Genomic DNA, 27194 nt, shown 5'->3' on the forward strand with positions numbered 1-27194 from the left:
CATAGCTCTAGTGCACTCAGTGAACTAAGAGGCAACTAGGTGGTGTAGGGGATAGAGCTCTGGTTCTGGAGTCAGAAAGACCTCTGTTCAAATACCACTCCAGACTCTCACAAGCTGTGTGATTCTGGCCAAGTCATTTAACTTCTGCCTGACTCAGTTTCCTCATCTGTAAAATGGGAATAAAAAATAATGATGATGGGGATAATAACTCCCAGGGTAGATTGTGTGGATAAAATGGGATATTTGCAAAGTCCTTTGCAAATCTTAAAGCCCTGTGTAAAAACTAGTTATTATCATGATTATGATACTGGCCCACCTTAATAGTGCCCTTTCATAAAGCAAATGGGATGGCCCTAGGAGGAAATACCCTCCTACTTCCCCAATTGTTGGGTAGTTTCTCAGGGAGTTAGGTTGGGGTAGAAGGAGGAATCTGTGGGCTCAGGTTGTACTTAAAAAAAAAAAAAGACATATCTAAGCATTCAGCCCATAAGTACCCAGCCCACCCTATCACCTTGGCAAAGATTAAGGCCTGCCCCTCCCCCTTCCACTCCTTCTCCCTCAGGATTTAAGCTTATTTCACCCATCCAGGAAGATTCCTGTGATGACCCAGTCTTCCTTCCAGCAAAATCCTTGCTCAGAGCAAGGATTCACTTCAGACCCAATCAACAAGCCCTTATTATATAGTTATTCCATGCCAGGCTCTGTGCTAGACTCTTAGTCTACCAAGGCAAAACTAAACAGTTCTGCCCTCAAGGAGCTTACAGTCAGTCTTCTGACTTAGAATACTGATTGCAATCATGTTCTCTGCTACTCCTGACCTTGATGAGGTCCTCCAACTTGGCTAATGGCATTCCCCTCCATCTGGGCCTTTACAGATTTTGATAAACTTCTGAGGGCTTCAGCTGCCAAACGGAGAGACTGGAAGAGAAAACAAGGTAAGAGCCTGAAATTGGCCCTCAGGTGATTTTTTTTTTTGTTTTTGGATCCAGCAACTCTTGAAAACCATCTACTGAGTCACAAAGGGGTTGACATCCGGATCTTTAAAGGGAATATGCACACCAAAGAAATCATAGGTCATTTGTCTATTGAAGTACACGATTTCATACTTAATATTTTAAATGGAAAATATCACTGGAACCTAAATTTTATATCCTGCAGACTACCAGTGTTCTGTGGAATACTGTTTGGAAAAAGCTGACCTATGTTGTTATTCCAGTGTCAGAAGACTTGGGTTCAAATACCACCTCTAATGCTTATTAGCTTTGTGGCCTTATGCAAATGGATTAACTTCTCTGGGCCTCAGTTTCCTCACCTACAAAATAAAGAGGTTGATCTAGATGGCCTCTGAGGTCCCTTCTAATTCTAGATTTATAGTCCTATGATATCCTTAAAATAATCATTATTACATTCTTTTCTTTGATATGATTAATATTAATACAGCAACAAGTATTTATTGAGTATTTAATATGTGCTAGGCACCATGCCAAGCACTAGAGATACAAAGAAAAAGCAGAAACAGTCCTTGCCTTCAAGTAACTTACAGTCTAATGGGAAAGACAGTATGCACATACATAGATATAAACAGGATACACTCAAGATAACGTGAGAGGGGAGGGTGCTAGACCTGGAAGAACTGGAAAGGGCCTTCTGCAAAAGATGGCATTTGAGTTGAGTCTTGAAGGAAGCGTGGTGGTGATGGTGATGGTGATGATGATGATTGGTGAATAGTTACTGAGTATCAGGTTTGGGTTGTTAGGCTTGAAAGAGAATTCAGTTCAATTCTGTTCTATTAAACAATCTGTTGCAAACTCATTCAATTACTTTTTTTTTTTACTTATGTGTATACTTTAATTCTTGGTGGCCCAGAACCCAATGTCCCTCAACAAAGCAAAAGATTAAAGCAAAGATGGGGGTGATATGTGGGCACTTAAAAAGCAGAGGCCAACCAGGGCTGATGGATGCCAGGGAGGCAGTCCTCCGGCTCTAACAGACATGGGTGGGTGGATATGTTTGCATTGGCAGGTCCCCATTTTGTGGAACCTTTGAAGTGGAAGGTCACCGAAGAATGTGAGGTGCTGCTGACTTGCAAGGCAAGTGTGACACTTCTGTTCCGGGTCTTTCCTTTTCTGGCCTCAAGGGGGAGACAAAGATGTTTCCCATCCAAACCCAACAGTCCTTCTCGCTATCTCTTAATTAGGAAGTCTACTGTGTATTTGTTTCCAAGACAAGAATTTAGTTCCTTCGATCTACAGTCAAGTCTAGGAAATAGTCCAAATAGGCCTGGCTGACCCTGCAACCCAGACAACTGATGCTACTGACTTCCCTGGGTGGGGTGACTAGTGAGGAGAGGGGAAGGGAGGGGTCCGTTTTCAAGGACCGGTCCTTCTACCTTCTAGGAGGAGAGGAGTAATGTATATGTTCCCAGGAGGGAGATCATATCTGAGTATGACCTTGGGGTGGAAGAAATTCCTCCTGGAACCTAGTCGGCAAGTTTCAGGGTGAGGAAAGTGGAAAGTCTTGAAATGAAAATAAGGGAAGTTGGCAAAAAGAGATCCTTTGAGGGTTGATGGGATTATGAGCCAGGTTAATTGGGGAGAAGAGAAAGCTGGTGACCACGTGGAGCCTGGAGTCAGGAAGTCCTAAATTCAAATCCAGCCTCAGACACTTCCTAGTTGTGTGACCCTGAGCAAGTCACTTAACTTCTGCTTGCCTGACAAAATGGATTCACTGGAGAAGGAAATGGCAAATCTCTCCAGTATCTTTGTCAAGAAAGCCCTAAATGAGGTCACAAAGGGTTGGACACGGCTGAAACAACTGAGCATCAGCCACACTTGGAGAGAGTAGATAGGGCACTGGGCTTGGAATCGAGAAGACTCATCCTCATATTCAAATCCAGCCTCAGACCCTGGGCAGGCCAAGTCACGTCACCCTGTTTGCCTCAGTTAACTGGAGCTGGAGAAGGAAATGGCAAACGACTCCCATGTCTTTGCCAAGACAACCCCAAATGGGGTCATGAAGAGTCACATGTGACTGAAGTAACCCAACAACAACAAAGAAAATTGGGGAGAATGTGCGTGGGCATGGTGGGAGGGGGGCAGGATCCAGGAATGTTCTAAGAAAAAAACAAGGGGCTCCCGCCTCAAACCAATGAGAGAGGGGTGATCCCATTATAAATCAGAGGGGATTCTTGAGCACATAAGGGGAAATGGTGAATATAAGGGGGAGGGGTAGAGGAATTGTTTCAAGGGTAATGGGATTTCAGTGGATAGGATGAAGTAGGTATGTACCCCAGGGTAAAATGGGGTATAACTTGGAGGAAGACTTCTCCAAAAGGCAATAAGGTATAGTAGACCCCAAGATGGGGGGGAGGGAGAGAGAATTTATCTTACAGCTCCTTTCCCAAGAGGAAAGAAGCAGCAAGTTACAACTTCTTTGAACCTCAGTTTCCCTATCTATAAACTGGGAATAATAATACCTGTAAAAGGAGTTTCCTCATGATGGAGTTCCCAATATCAGTAAAATCACAGGTCCATTCCTTACCTCAGTCCCTATGCTGGTACCTCCCTCAGAGAGCCATTAGGAAGAGTCAATGAGATAATGTAAAAAAGCATTTTGCAAAACCTGAAACCACCTAGAGATGTCAGTTGTCATTGCTACCCCCTACCTCAAGACATGGTTGGGAGGAAGCTGCCTTGTGAACCTCGAAGCTTTCTACGCCCCCCAGAGGCAGGAACAGTGTCCCTTTTGCCTTTGCATCCACAGAACCTTGGCCAGCAACTGACCCAAAGTAAACAAAGTGCTCCTGGATTGATTTGCTGTCTGATTCATTTCATTGACTCTAAGCTACAGCCTAGAACAGGCTTAAGTTCTTAAAATGGGTTCTCAGACCCCTAGTGAGCCCTTGGATAGATTTCAGAAGGTCTGTGAACTTGGATAGGAAAAAAAAGTGTGCATTTTCATTAACCTGTGACTGAAATTTAGCATTTCCTTCAATTAAGAATATGTATGTATGTGTACATATATACACACATATGTATATCTATCCATACATATGTATGTATGTATATCTATATATACATGTATATATTCTGAATCCATAGGCTTCACCAGACTGTCAGAGCGGGGGAAGGAGAAGGTTAAGAACTGCTGATTTAGAGGTTTCTTTTCACTAAATTCCTGATGTGTCAAGTAACAAATATTTACTAAAGCCAGGTATGAAGGTATACTCCCAGACACCAGGGAGCCTGAGGCTGTGGAACCACACCTGGGAACAGCCTCTGCACTCCCAGCCCAGTAGAAATAGGGAGATCTAGTCTTTTTTTAAAATATGTGTTAGGCACTGTGAGGACTAAGAGATGTGAGGAGTCTGGGCCCCACCCTCAAAGGAACTTCACAGGACTGCCTGGCAGCCAAGACCCAACCACAGAAGAGAGGGCAGCACAGAACAGTCTATGTTCTTACTAGCTGTGTGACCATGGGCAAGTCACTTAACTCCAATTGCCTCACCGGGAAAAAAAAAAAAAGCAAAACCAAAAAACAAACAAACAAAAAAACCCAACAGTATATGTTAAAGGCCAAATGAGTCCTTCAAACAAAGAAGAACTGGCTTGCTTTTCTGCCCTGTTCTTAAAAACCAAGGGCAGGGAGCAATACTCTGATTAATAGAGTTTCCCCTATAAAACAAGAGAAGACACAACTTCCTTGAAGGGAAGCCTTCACTCACATCCTCTGGGCTCTTTCTCATTCCCCAGGTAACAAACACCAAGAAGGAGTCTCGGTTTCAGTGGTTCTTTCAGAAGAAGGAGAATTCAAAGGGCCAGTACAATGCTGAGACAGGGGACGGCCTTCTAGAGATTCCAAAGGTAAACATGGTACCAGGGAGTTGGGGCTGGGGTGATGGGGCATGAGCAGGCTGGCAGTGGGGATGAATCAGGAGGAACTGGGTAAGTAGAGTTCCATAACCTAGGTTCTAATCCCAGCTGTGCTTCTCATTCATCGTGTGACCCTGGAAAAGTCACTTCCCTTTTCTGGGTTTCACTTTCCTCCTCTGTAAAAAGGAGGGGTGCAGTCTAAATTGTCACTAAGAATTCTATGTTTTCATGTCCCTTCTAGTTCTGCCAGTCTCTGTTCTAAGGGCCCTCCCAGCTCTGACATCCTTTGTTCTAAGAGCCCTCCCAGCTTTGACATTCTGTGTTCTAAGGGCCCTCTCAGCTCTGACATTCTTTGTTCTAAGGGTTCCTAGCTCTGATATTCTAAGCCTGGATGACAGGGCCAAGTGACCTAATAATCCTTGTGCATCTAAAACTGAAAGCTGATCACACTTAGTTCCCCCTTCTAGACCTCCCTGCATTCTCAGAAAATTCTTGCCGATGGAGGTCTGGTTAGGAAAGAAACATGATTCCTCTTCTGAAAAAAAGTTTTAAAAAAAACCCAATACCTTTTACTTCACTGCTGCTGACTTCTACAAGGAAGCTGAAGTAAATATGACAGTTAAAAAGGGGAGAAAATGACCACGAATCTTCCCCCCTTATCTGGGGCCCTGTTCTTTGTGATGAGCCCTCTGTCTATGGTTCGGAGTGTTTCCTTAGCTGGTGGAGAGCTCCTCAGAGATTGATGACAGGCCTGGCGGGATGGGATGGAGGTCAGGAGCTATAAGGGGGGGGAAAGCACTGAACCCCAGGTTCCTCCGAGGTCAGTATTCTCATACCCTCCCCAACCCCCGAGAATGAGTCACAGGCTCCTTACCCAGCCACTCCCATCACCCCCTCAGAGGCCTGTGTAGCAGACATAGCCTGGAGAAGATTTGGGTTCACATCCTGGCCCTGTTTCTTACTATCTATATGACTTCCTTCAAATTTCTTCCCTTTCCTGAGCCTTATTTTTCCCCTCTACCAAACGAGGAGTTAGGATGAGATCACCCATAAGGTCCCTTCCTACTCAAAATCCTATGACACCTTCAACATCTTCCTGCTCAAAATCCTATGACACCTTGTACATATATACAGACATGTGTATACCCAGAAGCCACCCCCTGGAGGCTTCTGAATTGGGACTGTGAGGGTTGATGGGGAACTACAGGGAAAATCACAGACATAAAAAAGAAAAAAGAAAAAAAGCCCAGTTCTTTGTTTTCCTAAATTCCAGGGGTGGAGGTCTAAATTTGGGCACTAGAGCAAACTGTGATCAAGGACCTCTGAACTTGCAAAATAAACAATGGCACACCCTCTGTGGATGAGGGGAATGTGCATCCAGAGCTCTAGCCATGACGACCTCAGAGCCAGGATGCCCGGCCAAATGTGCAGCCCCACCAGCCCAGCAGGAAAGCCCTGAGAAGCCAGGGTGCCTGGGACCCAGGTCAATGGAGGGGAGGGGCTTAGAACTTGGAATCTGAGACTGTGAGACTGTGAACCTAAGGCCCTTCCACTCCCCAGAGGATGAGGTAGTGCAGGGGTGGGCACAACCCCTAGGTGTTGGAGGAAATGTTTGTATGTTTATTTATTCTTGCCATACCTTTGAAAGAAACAGTCCTTTGTTAAAACTTTAAAAAAAAAAAAGAGAGAGAGGTCCTTAGTCGGCTGGCTGGTCATGAATTGTAAAATCAACGTGTCTACTAGAAGGAAGCGAAGCGTTCATCTAGCTCATCCCCACCCCCACAGTTTGGCAGCCTGGGTAACAGGGCCCCAGAAAAGGGAACTGGCTTGTCCACCTTCTGCCAGAGGGGCTGCAGTCTGCTTGGCTCCTTCTCCCTCTTCCCCCAGGCCCTCTAGGCCCCAGCTCTGAACTTCTCCTGAGACTCACTTGTGCAAATCTTACCTGATTAGGGCCTAGGAGAAACCCTAAGTCCAGACCCTGAACTGGAGGCAAGGGGAAAAGCAAAGCCCCAGCCCCTGGGAGCCAAGACATGAAAAGAGAAGTTCGATGACAGACAAATGTGTAGGAGAGATGAACACACTCCCCTGGGAGCTTAGTAAAGGCAGAAATTACTCTCTGTGGGAGAGGTCACAGAAGGCTTCACCCCTAAAGCAAAGATGTGGCCACATCATTCCCTTACTCAAGAATCTTCAGTGGCTCCCTATGGCTTGAAAAACTCCTCAGCCTAGCATTTGAGACCCTCCACGATTAGGCTTCCATCCAGCTTTACAGATTTACCTCATTAAGCAAGTATTCAACAGGAAGCAGCTAGGGGACTCCACAGTGCATAGTCTTAGAGTCAGAAGGATGAATTCAAATCCTGCCTCAGACACTTACTAGCTGTGTGACCCTGGGCAAGTCACTTAACCTTGTCTGCCTGTTTCCTCATATATCAAATGAGCTGGAGAAGGAAATGGCAAACCACTCCAGGATCTTTGCCAAGAAAACCCTAAGTGGGATCATGACTGAAAACAACAAAGCATTAACAAATTGATTGTTGCCTTTCACATGCTTCTCTGCTCCTGCTAGCTGTCGCCCAGATATGCCAGTCCAACTGCTGCCCTCCTGCCTTTGCACAGATGGTCCCTGGAATGTGCTCCCTCCTCACCTCGATCTCACAAGATCCCTGTTTGCTTTCAAAGCCTCACTCAGGAGCTGCCTCCTACAGGAGACCTTTTCTGACCACCCCACTAGACTGCTTTGTATTACTCTGTGTACATTTATGAATATGCCACGTATGCCCCAGGAAATGCAAGCTTTTTTGAGGGAAGTAACTGTTTCTTTTTTGTCTTTATGCCTAGCATATCACCTGGCACATAGGAGGCATTGACTCAAACAGCCACTCAGCAAGCATTTATTTGGCACCTACTATGTGCAAATGGGAGTATCAGTGAAATTAGAGGCTCAGTCCCTATCCCAATCTTGATATTGAAATCAGTAGTGGAGCTGGTATTGACCTGAACCTTAGGATTCTAATTGGCAGAGATGGGAAGAAAGGTATTCTGACAGAGTTGGCAGGGACCCTAAAGCCTCCAGGCAGTGGGGGGGGGGGTTGCCTGGTTTGTCTGGAGCACGGGTTACCTACTGGGCCATTGTTTGAGAGAGGACCAGGAAGACAGACGGGTCACCAGCTCATCAGGAGCCTTGAATGCCAGGTTTCTGTTTTCTTCTCTCTCATACATGTTTTCAACACTCCTACCAGATGTCCAACAAAGACAAGGGCACATACATGGCTGTGATTTCGGATGACCGAGGGGAAGATGACACCATCCTTGACCTCACAGGTGAAGGTAGGCACCTCTAAGTACAGGTAGACGTAGGGGCCCTGGGGTGCATGACACACACAGCAACTCTGCTAACATGCCCCCCCACACACACACACACAAAACTGTGAAGGGGACAGTGTGTCTTCATCCCTAGCTGCCCTGTTCTCCTTGCTGGGGCTGCCTCCTCCCCACCCACCCCCAGCCTCCCCATAGCCCTGTTGTCTCTCCCTGCAACCCTGCCAAAGGATAGAGCAGCAGACATGTATATACCCAGAGGTTCCCATCCCCACGGAGAGGCCTGGCCAAGCATTCCCATTTGGGCCCTCCCCTGCCATCTAGCTAGAGACAACTAGCAAAGTGCCTGACATATAGTAGGCACATAATAAATGTTTGTTGATTGACTGGTGCTAGATTTGGAGACAAGAAGACCTGAATCCATGGGGCAGCTGGGTGGTGTGGTAAGTAGAGCACCGGACCTGGAGTCAGGAGGACCCGAGTTCAAATCCGAACTTAGACACAAAACACTCATTAGCTGTGTGACCCTGGGCAAGTCACTTAACCCCATTGCCTAGCAAAAACACACACACACACACACACACACAAACCCTGAATCCAAAACCTGCCTCCAACACTTAGTAGCTGTGCAACCTTGGGCAAATCACCTAACTTCTCTGAGCCTCAATTTCCCCCTCTGCAAATGTGGATAATTACAACCTCTCTCTCATAGGGTTTTTGTGAGAGCCAAATGAGCTAACATATATAAAGTGCTACATGAATGCTAGCTATCATTATTATTATTATCTTCTGGCTGGCACATTGTCCCGATGCCCTGAACATTCTTCCCCAGGTACAGGAGACTAAGAGGCTGGCAACTACTCTGACAGGCAGCACCTGAATGTGCCTGAGCCTTGTGCCAGCCCCCCCACTCCCCTGCCTCTCTTATGGATAAGCACTGAGTGAGTCAGGGTAGAGAAGAGGGCCATGCTGGAACAGTATGGGCCACAAATCCTGCCCAATTCAGATACCCTCAGCTAGCCGCCACCACCACATCACCAGCATCGTAGCTAACATTTATATAGCACCTACTGTGTGCCAGGCACTGTGCTAAGCTACAACTATTATCTCCTTGGATCCTCACAACAACCCTGGTAGGTAGGTGCTGTTATCATTCCCATTTCATAGATGAGGAAACTGAGGCAAACAGAGGTTAAGTGAATTGCCCAGGGTCATGCAGCTAGTAAGTGTCCAGGGCTGAATTTGAACTCTGGTCTTCCTGATTCCAAGTCCAGTGCTCTATCCACTGAACCGCCCCGCTGCCTCCATATCACAGTCATAATGCAAGGGGAGAAGTGCTATTGGAGACCCCTCAAAGTCTCCTCCTCCAACTTCACAAACTGTGCTCTCCAGATGGAACGGTTAACCTTCAGCTGCAGCCGTTCCAGGCCTTCAAACGACAGCCAGTTGATACATTCACCAAGCCCCTTTCTACCATTCAGGACCCTTAAAGCCCCCAGCAAAGATGCTAGCACAATCAATGCTTCCCTTGTTAGAACGTACACCCCCGCCCCCGACATGCTGCCAGCACCAGAGTCAGGAGTCCTGGTGCCTGGGACAAATTCAGGGGTGCCAGAGGAGACACAGAGACCCTAAGACATTTTAATGCCACTGTCAGGAAGGTGACCAAGGAAGGGGGTCACAGGGGAATGGGGCCAGACAGGCTTCCGAATTTCACCTTGGCCATCATGTACCTATATCACCACTGATCTCAGGCAATCCCACACCCAGTGGCATGATGTGATTGCCCTAACTCTTTAAGAGTCACTCATACTGCATTGATTTGGTGGTAGAAGAAGCCAGGAGCCAGTAGGTAAGTGTGATTCCAAAGAGAAGCTCAGGGGATTGCCGCCCAGAAAGGATGAGAGTAGAGGCAGACATACTCTGCAACATGGAGTACCCCCAAAGGGAAGAAATGGACCCTTCTTCCATGTTGGCCCCTAGGGACAAAGCCTCAGCCACTCCACCCTAGTTGCAGGTTAAGCCTACCATATCCCAGTCTCCTGGCACTTGTCCCACCTCAGTGAAAGCACTTCTATTCCTATAGTACTTTATAATTACGAAGTAATTTCTTCACAATGCCCTCTTGCCATCAGAGACACATCCTGACTTTTCCATCTCTTTCCTGTGTAGTGTATGATGCCATCTTTAATGAGCTCTGCAGGATCGGTGGTAAGTCAGTCCCATCTCCTGTGTGAATTCTGTTAGGAAGTTAATGGTACATGTGGAACCCCAGCTGTCCAGCTACCTGAGGCCGGGGCTGGGCTTCTACACCCAAAGGACAGACCAGCCTCAAGCTCTATTTACTCAACCATTGCATGGATGAACATGGAGGCCAGTGTGAAGCCTCATGGGTAACACCCACATAAAACCTTCCTTATGTGGAGCATGGATTTATCAGCGTAATGCCCCAGAATGGCTATGACTGTCCCTGAGTCAGTTCTTTACACCCTAGTCTAACTGCCTAAGGGGAAGCTAGGGACTAGAGTAGGTAGCAAACTTGACTTGAAGTCAGAAAGACCTGAGTTCAAATCCTGTCTCTGACACTAATCACTATGTGACTCCAGGCAAGTCACTTAAACTCCTCAGGTGTAAAACAGGGATAATTACAACATCAACTTCATAGGGTTATTCTGAAGCTGAAATGGACGTAATGTACATAAAGTGTTATGCAAACCTTGAAGTGCTATACTGTTGTTCGATTGTATCAGTCACATACGATTCTTCGTGATCCTATTTGGGGTTTGTGGCTTGCCATTTCCTTCTCCAACTCATTTTATAAATGAGGAAACTGAGGCAAACATGGTTAAGTGACTGGCCCAGGGTCAAGAAACTACTAAGTGTCTAAGGCTGGATTTGAACTCAGGTCTTCCTGACTCCAGGCCTGGCGCTCTATGCACTGTACCACCTAGCTGCCCAAAGTGCTATATACATGTACATATCAGTTGTTACAATTATTATGCATCTGTAACCATCTGCATACTCCACGGGATGCAGGTGCTCTATCAGAACAGAGTTTTCTAGGATTTAGGGCTGGAAAGGACCTTGAAGCCCACCTACTCCATCCATCTTCTTGTATAGAAACTGAGGCTCAGAAAGAGAGTGGTGTGCCTAGCAGAGCCAGGATTTGAATCCAAGGCGGACTCCCAGAACCACAGAACTTGAGAGTTAGAAAGAGCCTCTGTGTCCATCTATTCTGTCAGAGGTGTGCTGACTCCAGGTCCTACTTTCAGAGAGCCAGTTGTTAAATGTTCATTGTGAGTGTTTACACCTCAGAAATCAGCAAATGCTAGAAACCAGGGCTTGGTTTATTGTTTTTTTTTTATTTCTAGACTTAAGAAAATGCTGAAGAAAAATGTCAATCCTATAAAGTAAATTTAAAGGTGTGTCATGCTTACAGGTTTTTTTTTGAGAGCAAGTTGTTAAACATTTTCCAGCTTACCCCTGATTCTCACCTATACCTAAAAAAAGAATCCCCTCCTGTATTGTACCTATCAAATGATCATTCCACTTCTGCTTACATGATCTCCAGTCAGAAGAGACTTGTTGCAACCGGAGGCACAAATTCTACTTTCAACTAATTCTGCTTGTTTTCCTAACCTCAAGCCTAATGTTTCCTTTTCTCACCTTTAATCTATTGATCCTGGTTCTGCCCTCTGGGGCCAAACAAAACAGGTCTAATCCTTCTTCTATGGTGTTCGTTTCAAACATTTGAAGACAACTATCACTACTCTCCTAAGTCTTATCTTCTCCAGCCCAAGATCTCCCAGTACCTTTAACACATGCTCATGTGGCATGATTCACCATCCTTTTTGCTCAACCTCAGTTTGGTAAAACCGAGGTGATTGGACTACATGTCCTTTAAATTCCCTTCTAGCTTTAAATCTCTGACCCTCTGACTCTTCCTCTGGACAATCTCTTCCTAAAATGTGGCCCCCATTATTGAGCCCAGACCCTCAGATGTGTCCTGACCCTGACGGAGGATGGTGGGACCTCCATCTCCTTAGTCCTGGATGCTATGCCACTCAATGCAGCCCAAGATTACACTTGCTTTCTTGGCCACTCTATCCCACTATAGACTAATTCTGAAATTGTGGTCCACTGGAAACCTCAGGTCTTTTTCAGATGAACTGCCTTTTAGCCCCAGCAAAATTTTTGAACCCAAGTATAAGAGCCTGAATTCATCTCTATTAAATTTCATCTCATTAGATTCAATCCCATGTTTTATCCTCTATCTATACTACCTATATCAGTTGCTCATCTTTCCTGGGCTTCATTATATTCACTTCTAAAATGAGGGCACTGGACTTGATCCAATTCAGTTTAATTTGAGGATCATTTGCTTTGTACCTCTAAGGGCCCTTCCAGTTCCATTGCTCTAGGAGTCTATGATTCTATCAAGCTGGATGAGAACTGAGTTCGACAAATACTTGTTAAATTCCTGCCACCTGCAAGGCTCTGTGTGTTGGGTTCTGAAATGTGAGTTACCCAGCCAAGTGTGGAATGAGGAAAAAGCACCAGCTGTTCCAACATCCCTATCAAGAGGACTGATCTACAAGTATTGACTGCATGCCTTCTATTTGCAGAGCACTCAGTAGTGGATATGGGATGGAGATGTTCATAAGAACAGAAATGACTCCCATAGCACTTTGTTAAACCCAAGCAGTGCCCTCAGGATGACCAGGACAGGGAAGCAGGAGTTTCATTGAGTTATTGATGTGAAAACCCCCTCCATGGACACATCTAGGGGATTGTGCTGAGTTCTGGGCATCGTCATCTAGGAAAGACATTGAGAAACTGGGAAGCATCCCTAGGAGGGCAACCAGGGTGAGGAAGGGCTTCCAGTTCATTCATTCAGTAGGGAACATTGGAAGTAACCAGGGATGTTTAGCCTGGAAAAGAAAAGAGCTAGAAGGGACATGTTATCTGGCTTCAGCTAATTGAAGGACTACCTTTTAGACCAGGGCTTCTTCCCCTTTTCGGTGTCATAGACCCCTATCTAGATCCCTTCACAGAATAATGTGTTTTTTAAATTCATAATTGAAGAAAATACTAAATTTCGGTAAGAAACTAGTGAAAATAAAGACTTAATTGAAATCTACATATGTACTCTTTGGATCAATGGATCCCAGGTTAAGAACTCTCTAATATATGAAAAAGAAAGCCCAATATAAAGGGAATATATTTGTTGTTGTAGCCCTAGAGAGTAGAACCAGGAACAGCAGGTGAGTTTGCAAAAAGGCTAATTCAGGCTTCAATCAGTCCACTGACGAGCATTTATTAAATGCCTAGTATATGCCAAGCCCTGTGCTAAGCTCTGGGAATGCGAAGACAAAAATGATACAGGCCCTGTTCTCAAAAAGCTTACATCCTGTCTGGAGAGATAACATGTACATATAAAGATATGTACAAAATAGGTGATTTTGTGAGGAAGGCACTAGCATCTAGGAATGCTGAAGGACTTGAGGAGAATATTGAAGGAAACAGGAGTTCAAAAAGATAATAGCAAGGAGGAAACACATTCCAAGGCTAGCAGGCAGCTCATACAAAAGCACAGGAACACAGAAATAGGAAACAATACGGAATAGGAAGAACAGTAGGAAGTCTAGTCCGGCTGAACTCACAGACCAAAGAAAGGAAATCATAGTAACAACACTGGAAAGGTAGGTTGGGAATCCAGTCATGAAGGATTTTAAAAGCCAGACAGAGAAAGAATGGAATCTCTGGGTCATGGACATTTTAGTCACTGCATTTGCATTACTCCAAGTGCCTTTTCAAAATTATTGTACTGATCCAGTACAATGATTGCATAGCGTTATCAATGATGTATTAGAGTGCCCACAACCCCTCCAATATTGATTATTCTCATATTTTGTCATCTTTACAATCTGCAGGGAGTGAGGTGCAACCTTGGGGTTGTTTTGATTTGAATTTTTCTTATTACTAGTGATCTGGAGCATTCTTCCATATGGTTACTAATAGTTTGCTATTCTTTTTATGAGAACTATTTGTTTATATCCTTTGACTACTTATCTATTGGGAAATGGCTTTGGAGTAAATTGATAAGAAGAAAGTCCTCATATGCACCAAAATATTTAACAGCAGCACTTTTGGGGACAGCAAAGAGCTGGAAATAAAGTAGATGCCAATCAACTGGGGAATGGCTAAACAAATTGTGGTATGTGAATGGAATGGAATATTACTGTGCTGTAAGAAATGCTGAATTTGGTTGAATATGGAGAAGCAGGAGAAAATCTATATGAACTGATGCAAAGTAAGTAGAGTCAAGAAAATGATATACACAATGACACAATGATATAGAACTATGTGCCCTATGAATGGAAAGAACAAGCACAAAAAAAAGATGAAAACTGTAGTACAAAATTACAAAGAATAGGCATGGCTTGAAAAAAGAGATATGAGAAGTCACTTATACACAGGGGTGTGCTGGTAAATGTTTAAAATCTGACTCTTCCAAAAAGGTGGACACACATTTTAAAGTTTAATCTGAATTCTTTACATTTTCTCCATCGCTTCCTTAATAAGTCCAGAGAGCCAACAAAACAATAAATCAAACCCTGATTGGCTGATTTGCAAAGTGTAAATGTTCACAAAAAAAATCTAAAAATCAGCTCAGTGGAGCCAGTCTGATCTGACTTCAACACACCTCATGGCAGAGGTGGGAGGTCCACAAGTATTGTACATTGCCCACATGTTCAACCTTTTTTGATCTATTTATCAGTTATACTAATTTTTTCTTCTTCTTTTTCTTTTTTTCTTGCCTTAAAAATATTGTTTGTTATTTGCAATAATTGTCTGGTTTAAGTAGGAGAAGGGATACTGGGGGAAACTATGGTGATGTTAAAAAAAGAGAAGACAACCTTTCTTTTTTTAAAGTGTAAAAGTGAAAACAGTGTTTGGAAAACTAATTCTGTTTTTCTCATCAGCCCTTTCTGCCACCCCACTGAAAATTCAAGGCACTGAAGAAGGCATTCGGATCTTCAGCAAAGTGAAGTTCTTTGATGTAGACTGCATGAAGACCTCATGGTACCACAAGTATGCCCTCCCCCCCTCCCATTCCACCCCATGATCCTGATTGTGGCTAAAGGGAGAACGCAGCCCCTTCTCAGTGTTTCCCCTTAATAAGCCACTGAGGACTAAATTTCCAGAAGAATGGACCAGAGGCCAGGTCACAGACACCAGCATCATTAGCAGGATTAGTAGGAGGAGGGGTCACTAGCAGACCTCAGCTTAGTCAGACTCCTAGAGCTGGAAAGGAGCTCAGAGGCCATCTGAGCCCAACCTCCCCTCCCCAATTTTACAGATAAGGAAACTGAGGCTCGGGGAAGTTAGGTAATTTCCCAAAGGTCACATAGGTGGTAAGTATTAGTAGCATTCAAATTGAGGACATCTGACTCTAAATCAGTCTTTCCTCTGCACCATACTACCTCCAACCAATGATCATGTCTAGCAGAGACTAGCTAGTAGATCCTGGGCCACAACCTCTGAGCATGTCTCCATTGGGCATTTCCAGAGAGGAGGGGGAAGTCTGATTCAAAACTACTGAACCTTAAAAAAAAACCAGAATATTCCAGCTAAAAGGAATTTTGAAACATGAATGTTGAAACACAGATTGATAATATTGGAAGGGACATAAGGACCCGGAATATTGTATTATAGAACTTGGTACATGAGAGTTGGAAAATGTCCCAAAAATGCAGAATGTAAGAACATAGAAAGCCAAAGTGAGAAGGGAACTTGGGAACAATGGAGTCCTCCCCCTTCATTTTACAGAAGAGGAAACTGAGGACCAAAGTTCAAAGGCAGTGCCCAAGGTCTCACAGCCTTGACATTTAGAAAAGAAAGATCCAGGAAGGGTGGGCCAGCATGGGTCAGGAATCAGGCTGGACCAGTTGGATGGATGGTGGTTCTCCTTAGCACTTCATCCCAAATGACTTAATGGGAAAGTGAAGGCCCTGGGGTTAGTCCAAAGAGGAAATCCCTCTGAGACTGAGGCAAGTACCTCACAGCAGCTGATCCAGGCATGGGATGGGAAAACCAGAGCAGGGAGGACACCTACACCTGATCCAAGTACAGAAACACAGGACAGGAGTCTGGGTCATGGTCAGGGCTCTGACATTCTGTGTCCTAAGGGCCCTCCGAGATCTGACATTCTGTATCCTAAGGGCCCTCCCAGTTCTGGCATTAGATATTCTAAGGTCCCTTATAGTCCTGATATCCTGTGTCCTAAGGGCCCTCCCAGCTCTGACATCCTGTGTCCTGAGGGCCCTCCCAGCTCTGACATCCTGTGTCCTGAGATCCCTCCCAGCTCTGACATCCTGTGTCCTGAGATCCCTCCCAGCTCTGACATCCTGTGTCCTAAGGGCCCTCCCAGCTCTGACATTCTGTGTCCTAAGGGCCCTCCCAGTTCTGACATTCTGTATCCTGAGGGTCCTCCCAGCTCTGATATTCTGTGTTCTGAGAGCCCTCCCAGCTCTGACATTCTGGGTTCCAAGGACTTTCCCAGCTCTGACCTCTTTTCTTAAGTCTATAATCTCTATTTTCTATTCTGGCCCTCTTTTTTTAAATCCTTGCTAGTTCCAAAAGAAATTCTCTGACTTCAGGAATGGAATTTTTTAGTAGTGTAGAATGTAAAGCTGTAAGGGACTTTAAAATGTCATGTAGCCTAACCCTCTAGTTTCACAAAGGAGTACAGATTTGAGGCACAGAGGCAGGAGGAGCTTTCTGGGTATCACATGAGCAGTGCTCCTCTTGGTCCCAGGTCTTCTGACTCTCTGACTTCTTGCCCCACATTCACTCCAGCCCATCAATCATCTGTAAAACAAAGATGTTAACCAGACGACATCTAGCATCCTTTCCAGCCCTAAATCTTTGATCCTATCAGCCTATGACTCCAACACCTCGGATGGAACAAGTGTTATTGCCCCTATCCTTTGGCAGGTGGAGACTAACTTTGGATTGACTCGGCCATGTTCTTAAAATGAACAGTGGCCATTGTCCAGGGTAAAGTCCAGATGTCCTGGCTTCTCTAGACCAGTGTTGCCCAGGCTGTGACTTATTCTAGTTATCTCCATTTGCCATCTTCCACAATCTCATCAGAGTGAAATCTGAGCTGGGGCTAAGACAGGTTCCTGTGGCCTTGAGGCCACATGCGGCCCTGTAGGCCCTCAAGTGTGGTCCTTTGACTGAATCCAAACTTCATAAAACAAATCCCCTTCATAAAAAGATTTGCTCTGTAAAACTTAGACTCATCAAAAGGCCACACCAAGAACCTAGAGGGCCACATATGGCCTTGAGGTCACAGGTTCCCCACCCCCAGAAAGGATGGAATTGGGTCTATATAAGCAAAAAGAACTAGCAGATGGCAGTCATGGGGAGAGGCCACAGAAGTATGAGACAAAAGAAAAAGAATCAGGATTGAAAGGAAAGGAAGAGGGGAAGTGGACCTGAAAGTATCTGGAGTCAGAAGACCTGGATTCAACTCTCAGCTCAGCCATCACTTTACACCCTCAATCCTCTCCTCTGTCAAATGGGGTCTTTGGTATAGGTGATTGACCACTAACATCCCCATAGTTTTAATTCCCTGGTGAAGAGAAAGGGGGCAAAATGTAGAGGAAAGGGAAAACCAGGCAAACCTTTTTTCTTGGTTTTGAATGGAGTCTGACATTGGTTTCTGGGTGACCAGATACGGCCAGAGTTAGGAACTGGGGAAAGCAGGAACTTCAGGGCAGAAGCTGTACTATTTTCTTCAGAGAGGCCCAGCTAGAAATATATAGAGGGGACCTTATTATTGATCATAGGATCCTAGATTGAGAGATGGAAGGGATATGAGAAGGACATTGAATCCAACTGGAAACTGACGCCCTAGAAAGACTAAGGTTACATAGCTAGTAAATATCTGAGGCAGGATTTGACCTCAAGTCCTCCTGACATCAAGCCCAGTACCCTGCCTACTACGTGGACAACTATTACCCCCATCCCTCTGTCTATCATCATGGAGAGCAAGGAAACCAGACAATCTGAAAATCTAACAAGCAACAATAGGAGGAAATGAAGATGGAACGGGAGGAACTATTCTTATCAGGCCTATATTGATATAGCCCCACTATCCCCCATGAGACAAATCACGTTAACCATTTGGTAACTTTCATCTTCAGAGAAAAGCGACTGGAAAGTGGCGATCGGATAAAGGCAGGAAGTACTTTGGATGAAATCTGGCTCCACATTCTAGATCCCAAAGACTCTGATAAAGGCAAATACACCCTAGAGATCTCAACCGGGAAGGACATTCATAAACTCACTGCTGATTTGTCAGGCCAAGGTAAACAGGACTTACCTGTCTGTTTCTTTGTCCATTGGACTGTCCAAGCACATCGTCAGAAAAGCCTCTGGTCTGCTCTGGGCCCCCATTCTCTCCCTTTCACCTCCTCCCATCTTGCTTATCCTGATGACTCTCCCTACCCCCACCCTCTACTCTGTTCACTGTACCTCACTTTTTAATACCTGGATGCAGTTTCAAAAAGTAATTTAAAAAGATAATACATTAAAAGTACTTTGTCAATTTTAAAATGCACTTTAGAAAATCAGCTAACATTATTATCATCTTACGTTAATTAGTATTAAAATGTTCTCATTGAAGGCCCTAAATTGGGTGATCAAATTAAATGAGGCATTCGCTTTCTCACTCACCTTTTCTTTCTACAGCTTTTGATGATGCACTGGCTGAACATCAAAAACTGAAGTAAGTTTCCACTGACATTTCATTCATTGATTCTTCTAGTCACTCAACAAACCTTTCTAAGGCACCTACTATGTGCCAAGTTCCATGCTATTGAGACTGAAGGACTTTGGGGTAGGGAAACACAGTGTTTAGATAAAATGAGATACCCATCCTCATGAAACTCATAGTCTAATAGAGAGATAAAACACATACACAGACAACCATAATACAAATATTATATAATAAATATATTAAAAAGTACAAAAGAAAGTTCCATATCAAGGTCGAGGAGAAAGGTCATTGCCGACCAGTGGAGTCAGGGAAGGCCTCCTGGAAGAGGTTCCACTTGACCTGGGCTTTAAAGGATTGGAAAGAATTCAATAAGCAAAGAAAGGATAGAAGGCATTCTGGCATCTGAACAGCAAAAACAAAGAACTAGAGATGGGAGAATTCAAGGCATATGTAGTGAGAGTAGGGAGAGATTATTTTCCAGTTTGGTTAGGGCACCAAGTATGTGGAGAGCAGTAATATAAGAGAAGGCTTATAAGAAAGGTAGTATCATAGCATGACCTTAGACCTAGAAAGGACCTTAGTGGTCCAATTCCCTCATTTAAAGATGAGGAAACTGAGACCTGAAGTGATTTACTCTGAGTCACACAGCTAATAAGTGTCTGAGGCAGGATTCAAACCCAAGTCTTCCTAACTCCACATACAGTGATCCATCATTATACCATGCTTCCTCTCATGGTAGGGTAGTGCTAGTTTATGATTGACCAAAGGAGTCTGAACTTCACTCTTTTGGTAATAGGGAGCCACCGAAGATTTGGGGGCAGAAGAGGTGTAAGACCAGATCTATATGTTCCTAAGCCAAGTTTGGACCAGGGATATTTGCTTCAATTGCTACCTGGGACACAGTTAGCAAGCATGCTCTATAAACTGCAAAAGAGTCTGGATAACTGGGCTTTTGTTGTCATTGTTATTGTTAGTGCTGTTAGATATGATTATAGGACAATTGATGTAACAAATGGAAACTCATTCCCTTTTTCCCCGTTTCTGTTTTTCAGGCAGGCTGCAATCATAGAGAAGAGTAAGTCCATTGAGATCTGCATTTTCTTTCCATTCTCATGTCAGAAGCAAATTAGTCCAAAGGAGAAAATATCCCCAGGCTTAGCCAAGTGACCTTGCCCATCATTCCTTCTTCTTCCAGTGAGCTGGTGATGCCACATCATTCCACAGAAGAGAGATGAGAGAGATGGTTAATAGAACTGGGCTGGGAGAATAAGGGAAAGTGGTATGGAGAGGGCAGATCAATGGATAGAGAGAAAAGAAGGGAATGAGGAGTCATGGAGCTTAGTAGGACTTTGTGGAGAAGAAGTTTGAAGCAGAGAACTTCGAAGACTGGTCTCCAGAAGCCAGATTTTGACCAAAATTGGTTCTATTTAAACACCCAGGTGACCCCACAAGAAAATCAATATGCCAACCTCCCTTATTTGGTTGGGGAAAGGAAGGGAAAGGAAGGGAAGGGAAAGAGCATTTATTAAGCATCTACCATGTGCCATACTTTGCAAATATTACCTCATTTGATCATTATTACTTCAAATATCCCCAAATAGGACTATTGCTGAGAATCTGGAAGGAAACCCCCAAAAAGCAAGGGAAGAAATACTTATTAGGTACCTACTATTCCAGACAATGTGCTAAGCAAGTGTTCTTAGAGGTAACTGAGAAGGCAGAAGTTAGGTGATTTGCCAAGAGTCATACGGCTAGTAAGTGTCATGGCTGGATTTGAATTTAGGTCTTCCTGACTCTAGGTACAGTCCTCCATCTGCCAAGCCACCCAGCAGCCTCTGAACACCTCAAATAGCTATCACAAGACCTATGGGTTTTACTCACAGAAAAACCCCTCAGGCTCCCAATCAGAACTTGTTTATTTTTATTTTGTGCACAATTTAAACAAATTTAGTTATCTGCTTTCCCAGCTTGCAGCAGATTAGAGGAGCAAATTTTAAAAAATAAAATCCAGGATCATCTCGAAAGTGCTTTGGCAAGAAAGAGAAGTAAGAACTGAGACTGTCAGAGAGGGAGGAAGCAGAGAAACTATAGGAAGCAGAAATAAGAACTCAAAAAGCTCAGCATGCTGGAGCCATCTAGAATATGAACAGAGAGCCCCACACCTCAGGGGACCTGAGGTCATCAGTGTGCCATGGCCAGAGTATTTGGGTTAGAATCCTGACTCCTCATTCGCCACCTCTGTAACCCTGGGAAATTCACCCCTCTGGACCTCAAGTCTCTCATCTCTAAAATGCAGGAGGTTGAACAGACGGCCTCTGGGGTCCATTCCAACTCCAAATCTGTGACCCTGTGATCTACCTAGCATTTCTATGGCATTGTACAGCTAGCTGCCAAACCCTGTCATATTTTCTTATTCAGTCATTTCAGTCATGTCTACCTCTTTGTGACTCCATTTGGGGTTTTCTTGGAAGAGATACTAGAGTGGTTTATTGTTTCCTTCTCTAGTTCATTTGACAGATGAAGAAACTGAGGCGAACAGGGTTAAGTGACTTGTCCAGGGTCACAAAACTAAGCCTCTAAGACCAGATTTGAATTCAAGTCTTCATGACTCTGGATCTGGTGCTCTGTACACCATGGCACCACCCACCTTCCCCCCCCCTTCACATATACCAACTTATTTTTGCTTTAAAACAACCCTGGGAGTTGGTAGGATATCCCTATTTTGCAGATGAAAAAACTAAGGTCCAGAGAGTTATGGGATTTGGCCTAAGGCCATACCTGGCAGATCTAGGACTCAGATACTTTGCCACCAAACCTAGTTCTCTTCCCACTATACCACAGACCTCTTAAAAACTAACGTTCATCAATATGACCTTGAGTCACCATGAAGAAAGGAGGTTGTGTTCAGTTGGCTCAGTCTACAACTTGACCAGCTTTGTTCCACGTGACTATTTTGCCACAATCCTGCCATCACTGAGTTTGATTTTCTTTTACCTTTTCCAATTTGGTGGTTGTCAGGTGGACTCTAGGAGACCATTCTTCATTCTTGGCACACAAAAGGCCTATTTCTTTTAACTATTCTGCAAAACCTTAATGATGAGTAAAATCTGATTTATGTTTGTGGTTTTTTTTTTCCCAAAGTTTTAGTGCTTAAAGGAGTTCAGTTGTCTGAAAAATCCATTTCTATGGAACAAATATTCTAGGGAGAACCCAGACAAGTCAGGATTTTTATTCCATTTATTTCTTTCCAGATCGTGCTAAAGTTGTAAAAGGCCTGCCAGATGTCGCCACTATTATGGAGGATAAGGTAAGAGTTCAGTCAATTCCAAACACATTCTGCAAATCCACTTGGGTTCTCATAAAGTCGTAGAATATCTAAGCAGGAAAAGTCTGCAGAACATTAGAACTGAAAGGGGTCTGAGAACACAAGATGTTAGAACTAGAAGGGACCATGGAACACAGAATGTCACGGCCAGGGGGGACCTCAGATAATTGAGGGGCAGAGCAAGAAGGGATCTTTGAATGTCAAAGCCAAGAGGAACTAGTGGAATAGAAAATATTAGAACTAAAAGGGGCCTTAGACTATAACGTAGTGTGTTAGAGCTAGAAGGGACCTTAGAACATAGAATATCAGAGTTGAGAGGGACCTTAGATCATAGAACGTCAGAGGTAGAAGGGACCATAGAACATAAAATGTCAGAGATGGAAAGGACTGTAGAAAACAAAATGTTGGAGTCGGAAAAGACCATAGCTCTCCTGATTCCAAATCTGGCACTTTTCATTCAACCAACCCTCACTCTTACTGCTCACCTAGGAATCGGGGTGGGTTTCTCCATCATGGAAATGGACAGCTCCCTGATTGGCACCAAACTCTTGCCATCTCTCAAAACAGACCCTGTGTTTGACATGCATCATCTCAGGGGACCCATTCCCAGAAATCACCTGGCTGAAAAATGACCAACCCGTGGCCTTCCGCGACCGCTATCGGATGGAAGTAAAGGGGACTGTGGTCACCATTACCATCGAGAAAGTCTGCAGTGAAGACAGTGGGCGTTATGGCATCTTCGTCAAGAACAAATATGGTTCTGAAACTGGGCTGGTCACTGTCAGTGTATTCAAGCATGGTGAAGAGCCCAAAGAGCTGAGGAAGCAAAAATAGCAAGTTTTTTAAATGTCCAGCTGCCGGGCCAGACCCCAGTGGAGCCTGTGTGGTGCAGTGGAAAGAAGGCTGGACTTGGAGGCTTACTAGCTTTGTAACTTTGGGCAAGTCTCTCTCCCTTTCTGAGCCTGAGTTTTCTCATCGCCAAAATGAGAATAAATAAAAATTGCATTGCCCACCTTATCCAGTCGTGGTCAGGAAAGTGCTTTGTAAATGACAATTCTAAAATAGTTCAGAAAAATAAGCTATTATCATAAGATTCACCATATAGGATTAATCCATATGAACCATATGGAAATAGAGGGGAGATCCTTAGAATTGAAGACAGAGAACTTGGATTTAAATCCTGGTTCTGTTTCTTACTGTCAATGTGACCTTAACGCTTCTCTGGGTTCCATTTTCTTTAACATAATAAGCTTGATTAAGTCCCTACTGTGTTCTAAACTTGATAGAAAGACAAAAACCAGAAGGTCCCTCTAGGAATCATTGTGTTAGGTGGGTGTGGCATGCCCCAGGATAAGCAAATGCCAATAATTTGAGGAGAGCTCCCTGATGACTTTGTGTAGAAGGCAGATCCTGAGCTGAGGCCCAAAGAAGCCAGAGATTCTACAAGGCATTCATGCAGAAGGCACGTCAAGGATCTGGGAACAGCAGGAGGCAGGATGAGGAAGGTCAGGATAGACGATCTTGAAAGTCTTCTCCAGTCCAAAATCCTTAGATCCTCCAGATAATTGGGTCTTAAGCCTCAGGGCTTGCTTTACAGCCACAGATGGAGAAGGAAGGAGATCCTCAGCCTCCTTCTCTTATTTTATCACAAAGCTTTCTTCACAATAACTCTGTAAATATAACCATCACTTTGCCCATTTTGAATACAAAACTGTGATTCATCAATGGGGCTCTCAAGGGACAAGTTTCCCTCCACCAATGCCAATAGAAAACTGTGTGACAATTCATAGTCTTAGAGAGTTGCCCAGAGATGTGAAGTAACTTTTCTAGAGTCACCCAGTAAGTGTGAGTCGGGGTGGAGGGGAAGGACTTGAACCCAGGTCTTTCTGACTGCCAGACTGACCCTCTATTTATTATGCCATGGCTGCTTCTTGAGTTCTCTACTCTTCAGTCTCCCCATTTTACACATGAGGAAATTCAAGTTCAGAGATAGTTGCCTGAGATCCTATAGATAATGGAGCGAGTACTCAAATCCATTTACTCTTCTGCACAATATCCTAGGGCTGCTCTGGAATGCCATTCCCTCCTCTTCCCTTTCCTGGTTACTCTTTTTTCATCCTAACCTGGTTTCACCTGGATGAAAGGAATAGGGACTGTACTGGTGATTTCATTGGCATAGGGAACTCCCAGATGAGGAAACTCCCTCTACCAATGCTGACTGGCACCTTTTCTGCAACCATACTCTGGGAAAGTTTGCCTAGAGCATTGAGAAGTTACAAGACTTGCCCCAGGACCACACAGCCAGTATATCTTAGAGACCAGACTTGAATCTAGGTCTTTCTGGCTTCGGGCAGCAGCCTACTATCTGCTACACCACACTGATATCATCATCATCATCATCAAATAAAATTATATTAGGTAATATTATAATAATAAGTAGCATTCGCATAGTGCCTACTATGTGCCAGGCATTATGTTAATCAATTTACAAATATTATTTTATTTGATCTTACCTAGATACCCATGTTAAAAGAAAGCTAGAGGGAGGAATATCTATTATGTCTTGGGGCCAGGTCTCCATCACTCCCAGGGCAGCCCCTCAGGCATGGACCTCCTGGTCCTCCCCTTACTGGAAAGGTTTCTTGCTTTTTCCTTTATTATTTTACCCCTTTCTCTGTAGCCACTAGCTCTGCTCTAAATAATAATAACTAGCATTTAAATAGCATTTTAGCTAAATGTCTATTTATATAGCTCTCTGGTTATATATGTGTACATATTTATTTGTGTGTATATCTACGTAACTCTTTGGAGTTTGAGTGATTCCTACCCTCAGGGTTCCTAATGGAATCAGGTAAGCAGCAAATATTGGAGGAGCTGGTGTGTTTCCTCTGTCAGCTAAAGATTAAGTAATACCCCAAGGTTGATGTTTAAACGTGGCTGCATTCTGAGAAAACTAGCCATTCTCAGAGGCCACTGACACAAAACCGAAGTTCAGAGGTTAGAGTCTGGATGCCATATGGCACAAGAGCTTCCTTTGACCATGAAGAAAAAGAAGATGTCATCTGAACACATTTATATTTCGAGTGTGTGTGTGTGTGTGTGTATGTGTGTGTGTGTGTGCTTTTGTCATGGTTCTAGACCTGTGATTTCAGCAGCATAGGGAGCTCTCAGTGGGGAAACTCCTTTCACTGTGGCAGATCAACAACTTTAGTGTTACTTGCAGCCTTAGAGAATTGCTTGGCGCTCTCAAAGGCTGTTGACATGGTGGGTCAAAAGCAGGATTAGGATTCTGATTCTAGGACCCTCCCTCTATCCATTTCACTACACCACACCATCTTTCTTTGTGTATATATTCATATTCCAAGCAGGCACAGAAAGTTAATACGGCAATCAATTCAAAGTATCTGTTTAGTACCTATGATATGCAAAGTATTTGTCATACAAAACCAAAATGAAAACTATCCCTGGATTGTAGAAGCTTACATTCTAAAGCCGGGGGTGGGGGGGAAGGATGAAAAAGTAAGTAGAGCAGACATATAATATGTCTATGGATAGAAAAACTACAAAATCCCTGCCAAGAGATAAATAAATACAAAATTATGTTAGTGGCAGAGGGGTAGGAAGGACAAGAGGAATGTGCTAACAATTAGAAGGTTCATGAAATGCCTCCTGAAAGACACAATACTTGAGCTGAGCCTTGAAGGAAGCTGGGAAAATCAAGAAGCAGAGGTAAGGAGGAAGAGCATTCCTGGCTCTGGGGACAATGTATGCAAAGGAATTGGAGGAAGGAAACGGAATATCACATATGGACTTCTTGTTTAATTGTGTCTTATTCATCATGGTTCCATTTGGGGTTTTCTTGGCAAAGACATTGGAGTGGTTTGTCATTTCCTTCTCCAGCTCATTTTACATATGGGGAGACAGAGGCAAACAGGGTGAAGTGACTTGCCCAGGGTCATACAGCTTGTAAGAGTCTGAGGTGAGATCTGAACTCACAAAGATGAGTCTTCTTGACTCATGTGCTAGGCTCTGGGCTGAGGACTGGTGATACCAAACCAAGTTTCTTGTCCTAAAGGAAATAATGTGTGTATATGCACATTTATCCATATGTATGTACATACATAAATATATGCACAGAGTATACATGTTTGTATTCTATATATACATAATATATACAAAATGAGTACAAAGTAATTTTGGGAGGGAAGCCACTAGTGACTGGGAAGGGCTGATCAGAAAAGGGCTCAGAAGGTGGCTCTCCAGTAAAGTCTTGAAGGAAATCAGAAATTCTGAAAGACAAAGGTGATGATGGAGGGTACTCCAGGCATGAGGTGTAGCCAGTGCCAAATTCAAACTCAGGTCTCTTCTGACTACAAATCCAGTGCTCTTTCCACTGGGCCACACTGCCTCTCCCATTAAGCCATCCTTGAGTAATAATTATTATTGACATTTAAGGCTCACCATCATCAAAAAGAATGTGGGCTGCCTAGTATGTGCCCATCCCTATCCTGGGCTCTGGAGGAGAGGCAAGAGAGGAGAAGGAGACAGTCTTGCCTAGGGTCAGCCTGGCAAAGTGGATAGTCAATACATAAAGAGTGAGTGGAGAAAGAAATTTGAGGAAGTCACAGGGTGGGACCCATGGGGCAGACGACTGACATATCCTTTCCAGAAGCAATGGTAACATTATTTGTGGAATAGTGGATAGAATGTTGGCCTTAGAATCAGGAAGGCTTGGGTTCAAGTCCTGATGACAACTGTCTGTGACCATGGGCAACTCACTAAACCTCTTAGCCCTCTAGTCAACTCTCAAGATGGTAAGTTGAGGAAAAGATGCCAATCTGCTTTGGTAAAGAGAGTTTCCTCACTTGAGAGTTCCCAATGCCCA

The 27194-nt window shown here is 44.1% G+C and overlaps 1 protein-coding gene across 1 annotated transcript in view; it reads left to right on the forward strand.

Moving 5' to 3' along the window:
• The window catches only part of MYOM3 (myomesin 3), an 82307-nt gene extending 58981 nt beyond the window's left edge, over positions 1-23326 (forward strand). The window contains exons 27-37 of the mRNA XM_020983103.2: positions 876-935; positions 2023-2090; positions 4752-4862; positions 8114-8201; positions 10365-10403; positions 15179-15287; positions 18410-18573; positions 18957-18993; positions 20037-20059; positions 22236-22291; positions 22877-23326. Of these exons, the coding sequence (XP_020838762.1) occupies positions 876-935; positions 2023-2090; positions 4752-4862; positions 8114-8201; positions 10365-10403; positions 15179-15287; positions 18410-18573; positions 18957-18993; positions 20037-20059; positions 22236-22291; positions 22877-23143 (1022 nt within the window). The 3' untranslated portion in view covers positions 23144-23326. The remainder of the gene's footprint in view (positions 1-875; positions 936-2022; positions 2091-4751; positions 4863-8113; positions 8202-10364; positions 10404-15178; positions 15288-18409; positions 18574-18956; positions 18994-20036; positions 20060-22235; positions 22292-22876) is intronic.
• The last annotated feature ends 3868 nt before the right edge of the window (positions 23327-27194 follow it).

This window comes from Phascolarctos cinereus, unplaced genomic scaffold (genome assembly GCF_003287225.1).
Source record: "Phascolarctos cinereus isolate Bilbo 61053 unplaced genomic scaffold, phaCin_HiC Scaffold_726;HRSCAF=1367, whole genome shotgun sequence".
NCBI classification, from domain to species: Eukaryota; Metazoa; Chordata; class Mammalia; order Diprotodontia; family Phascolarctidae; genus Phascolarctos; species Phascolarctos cinereus.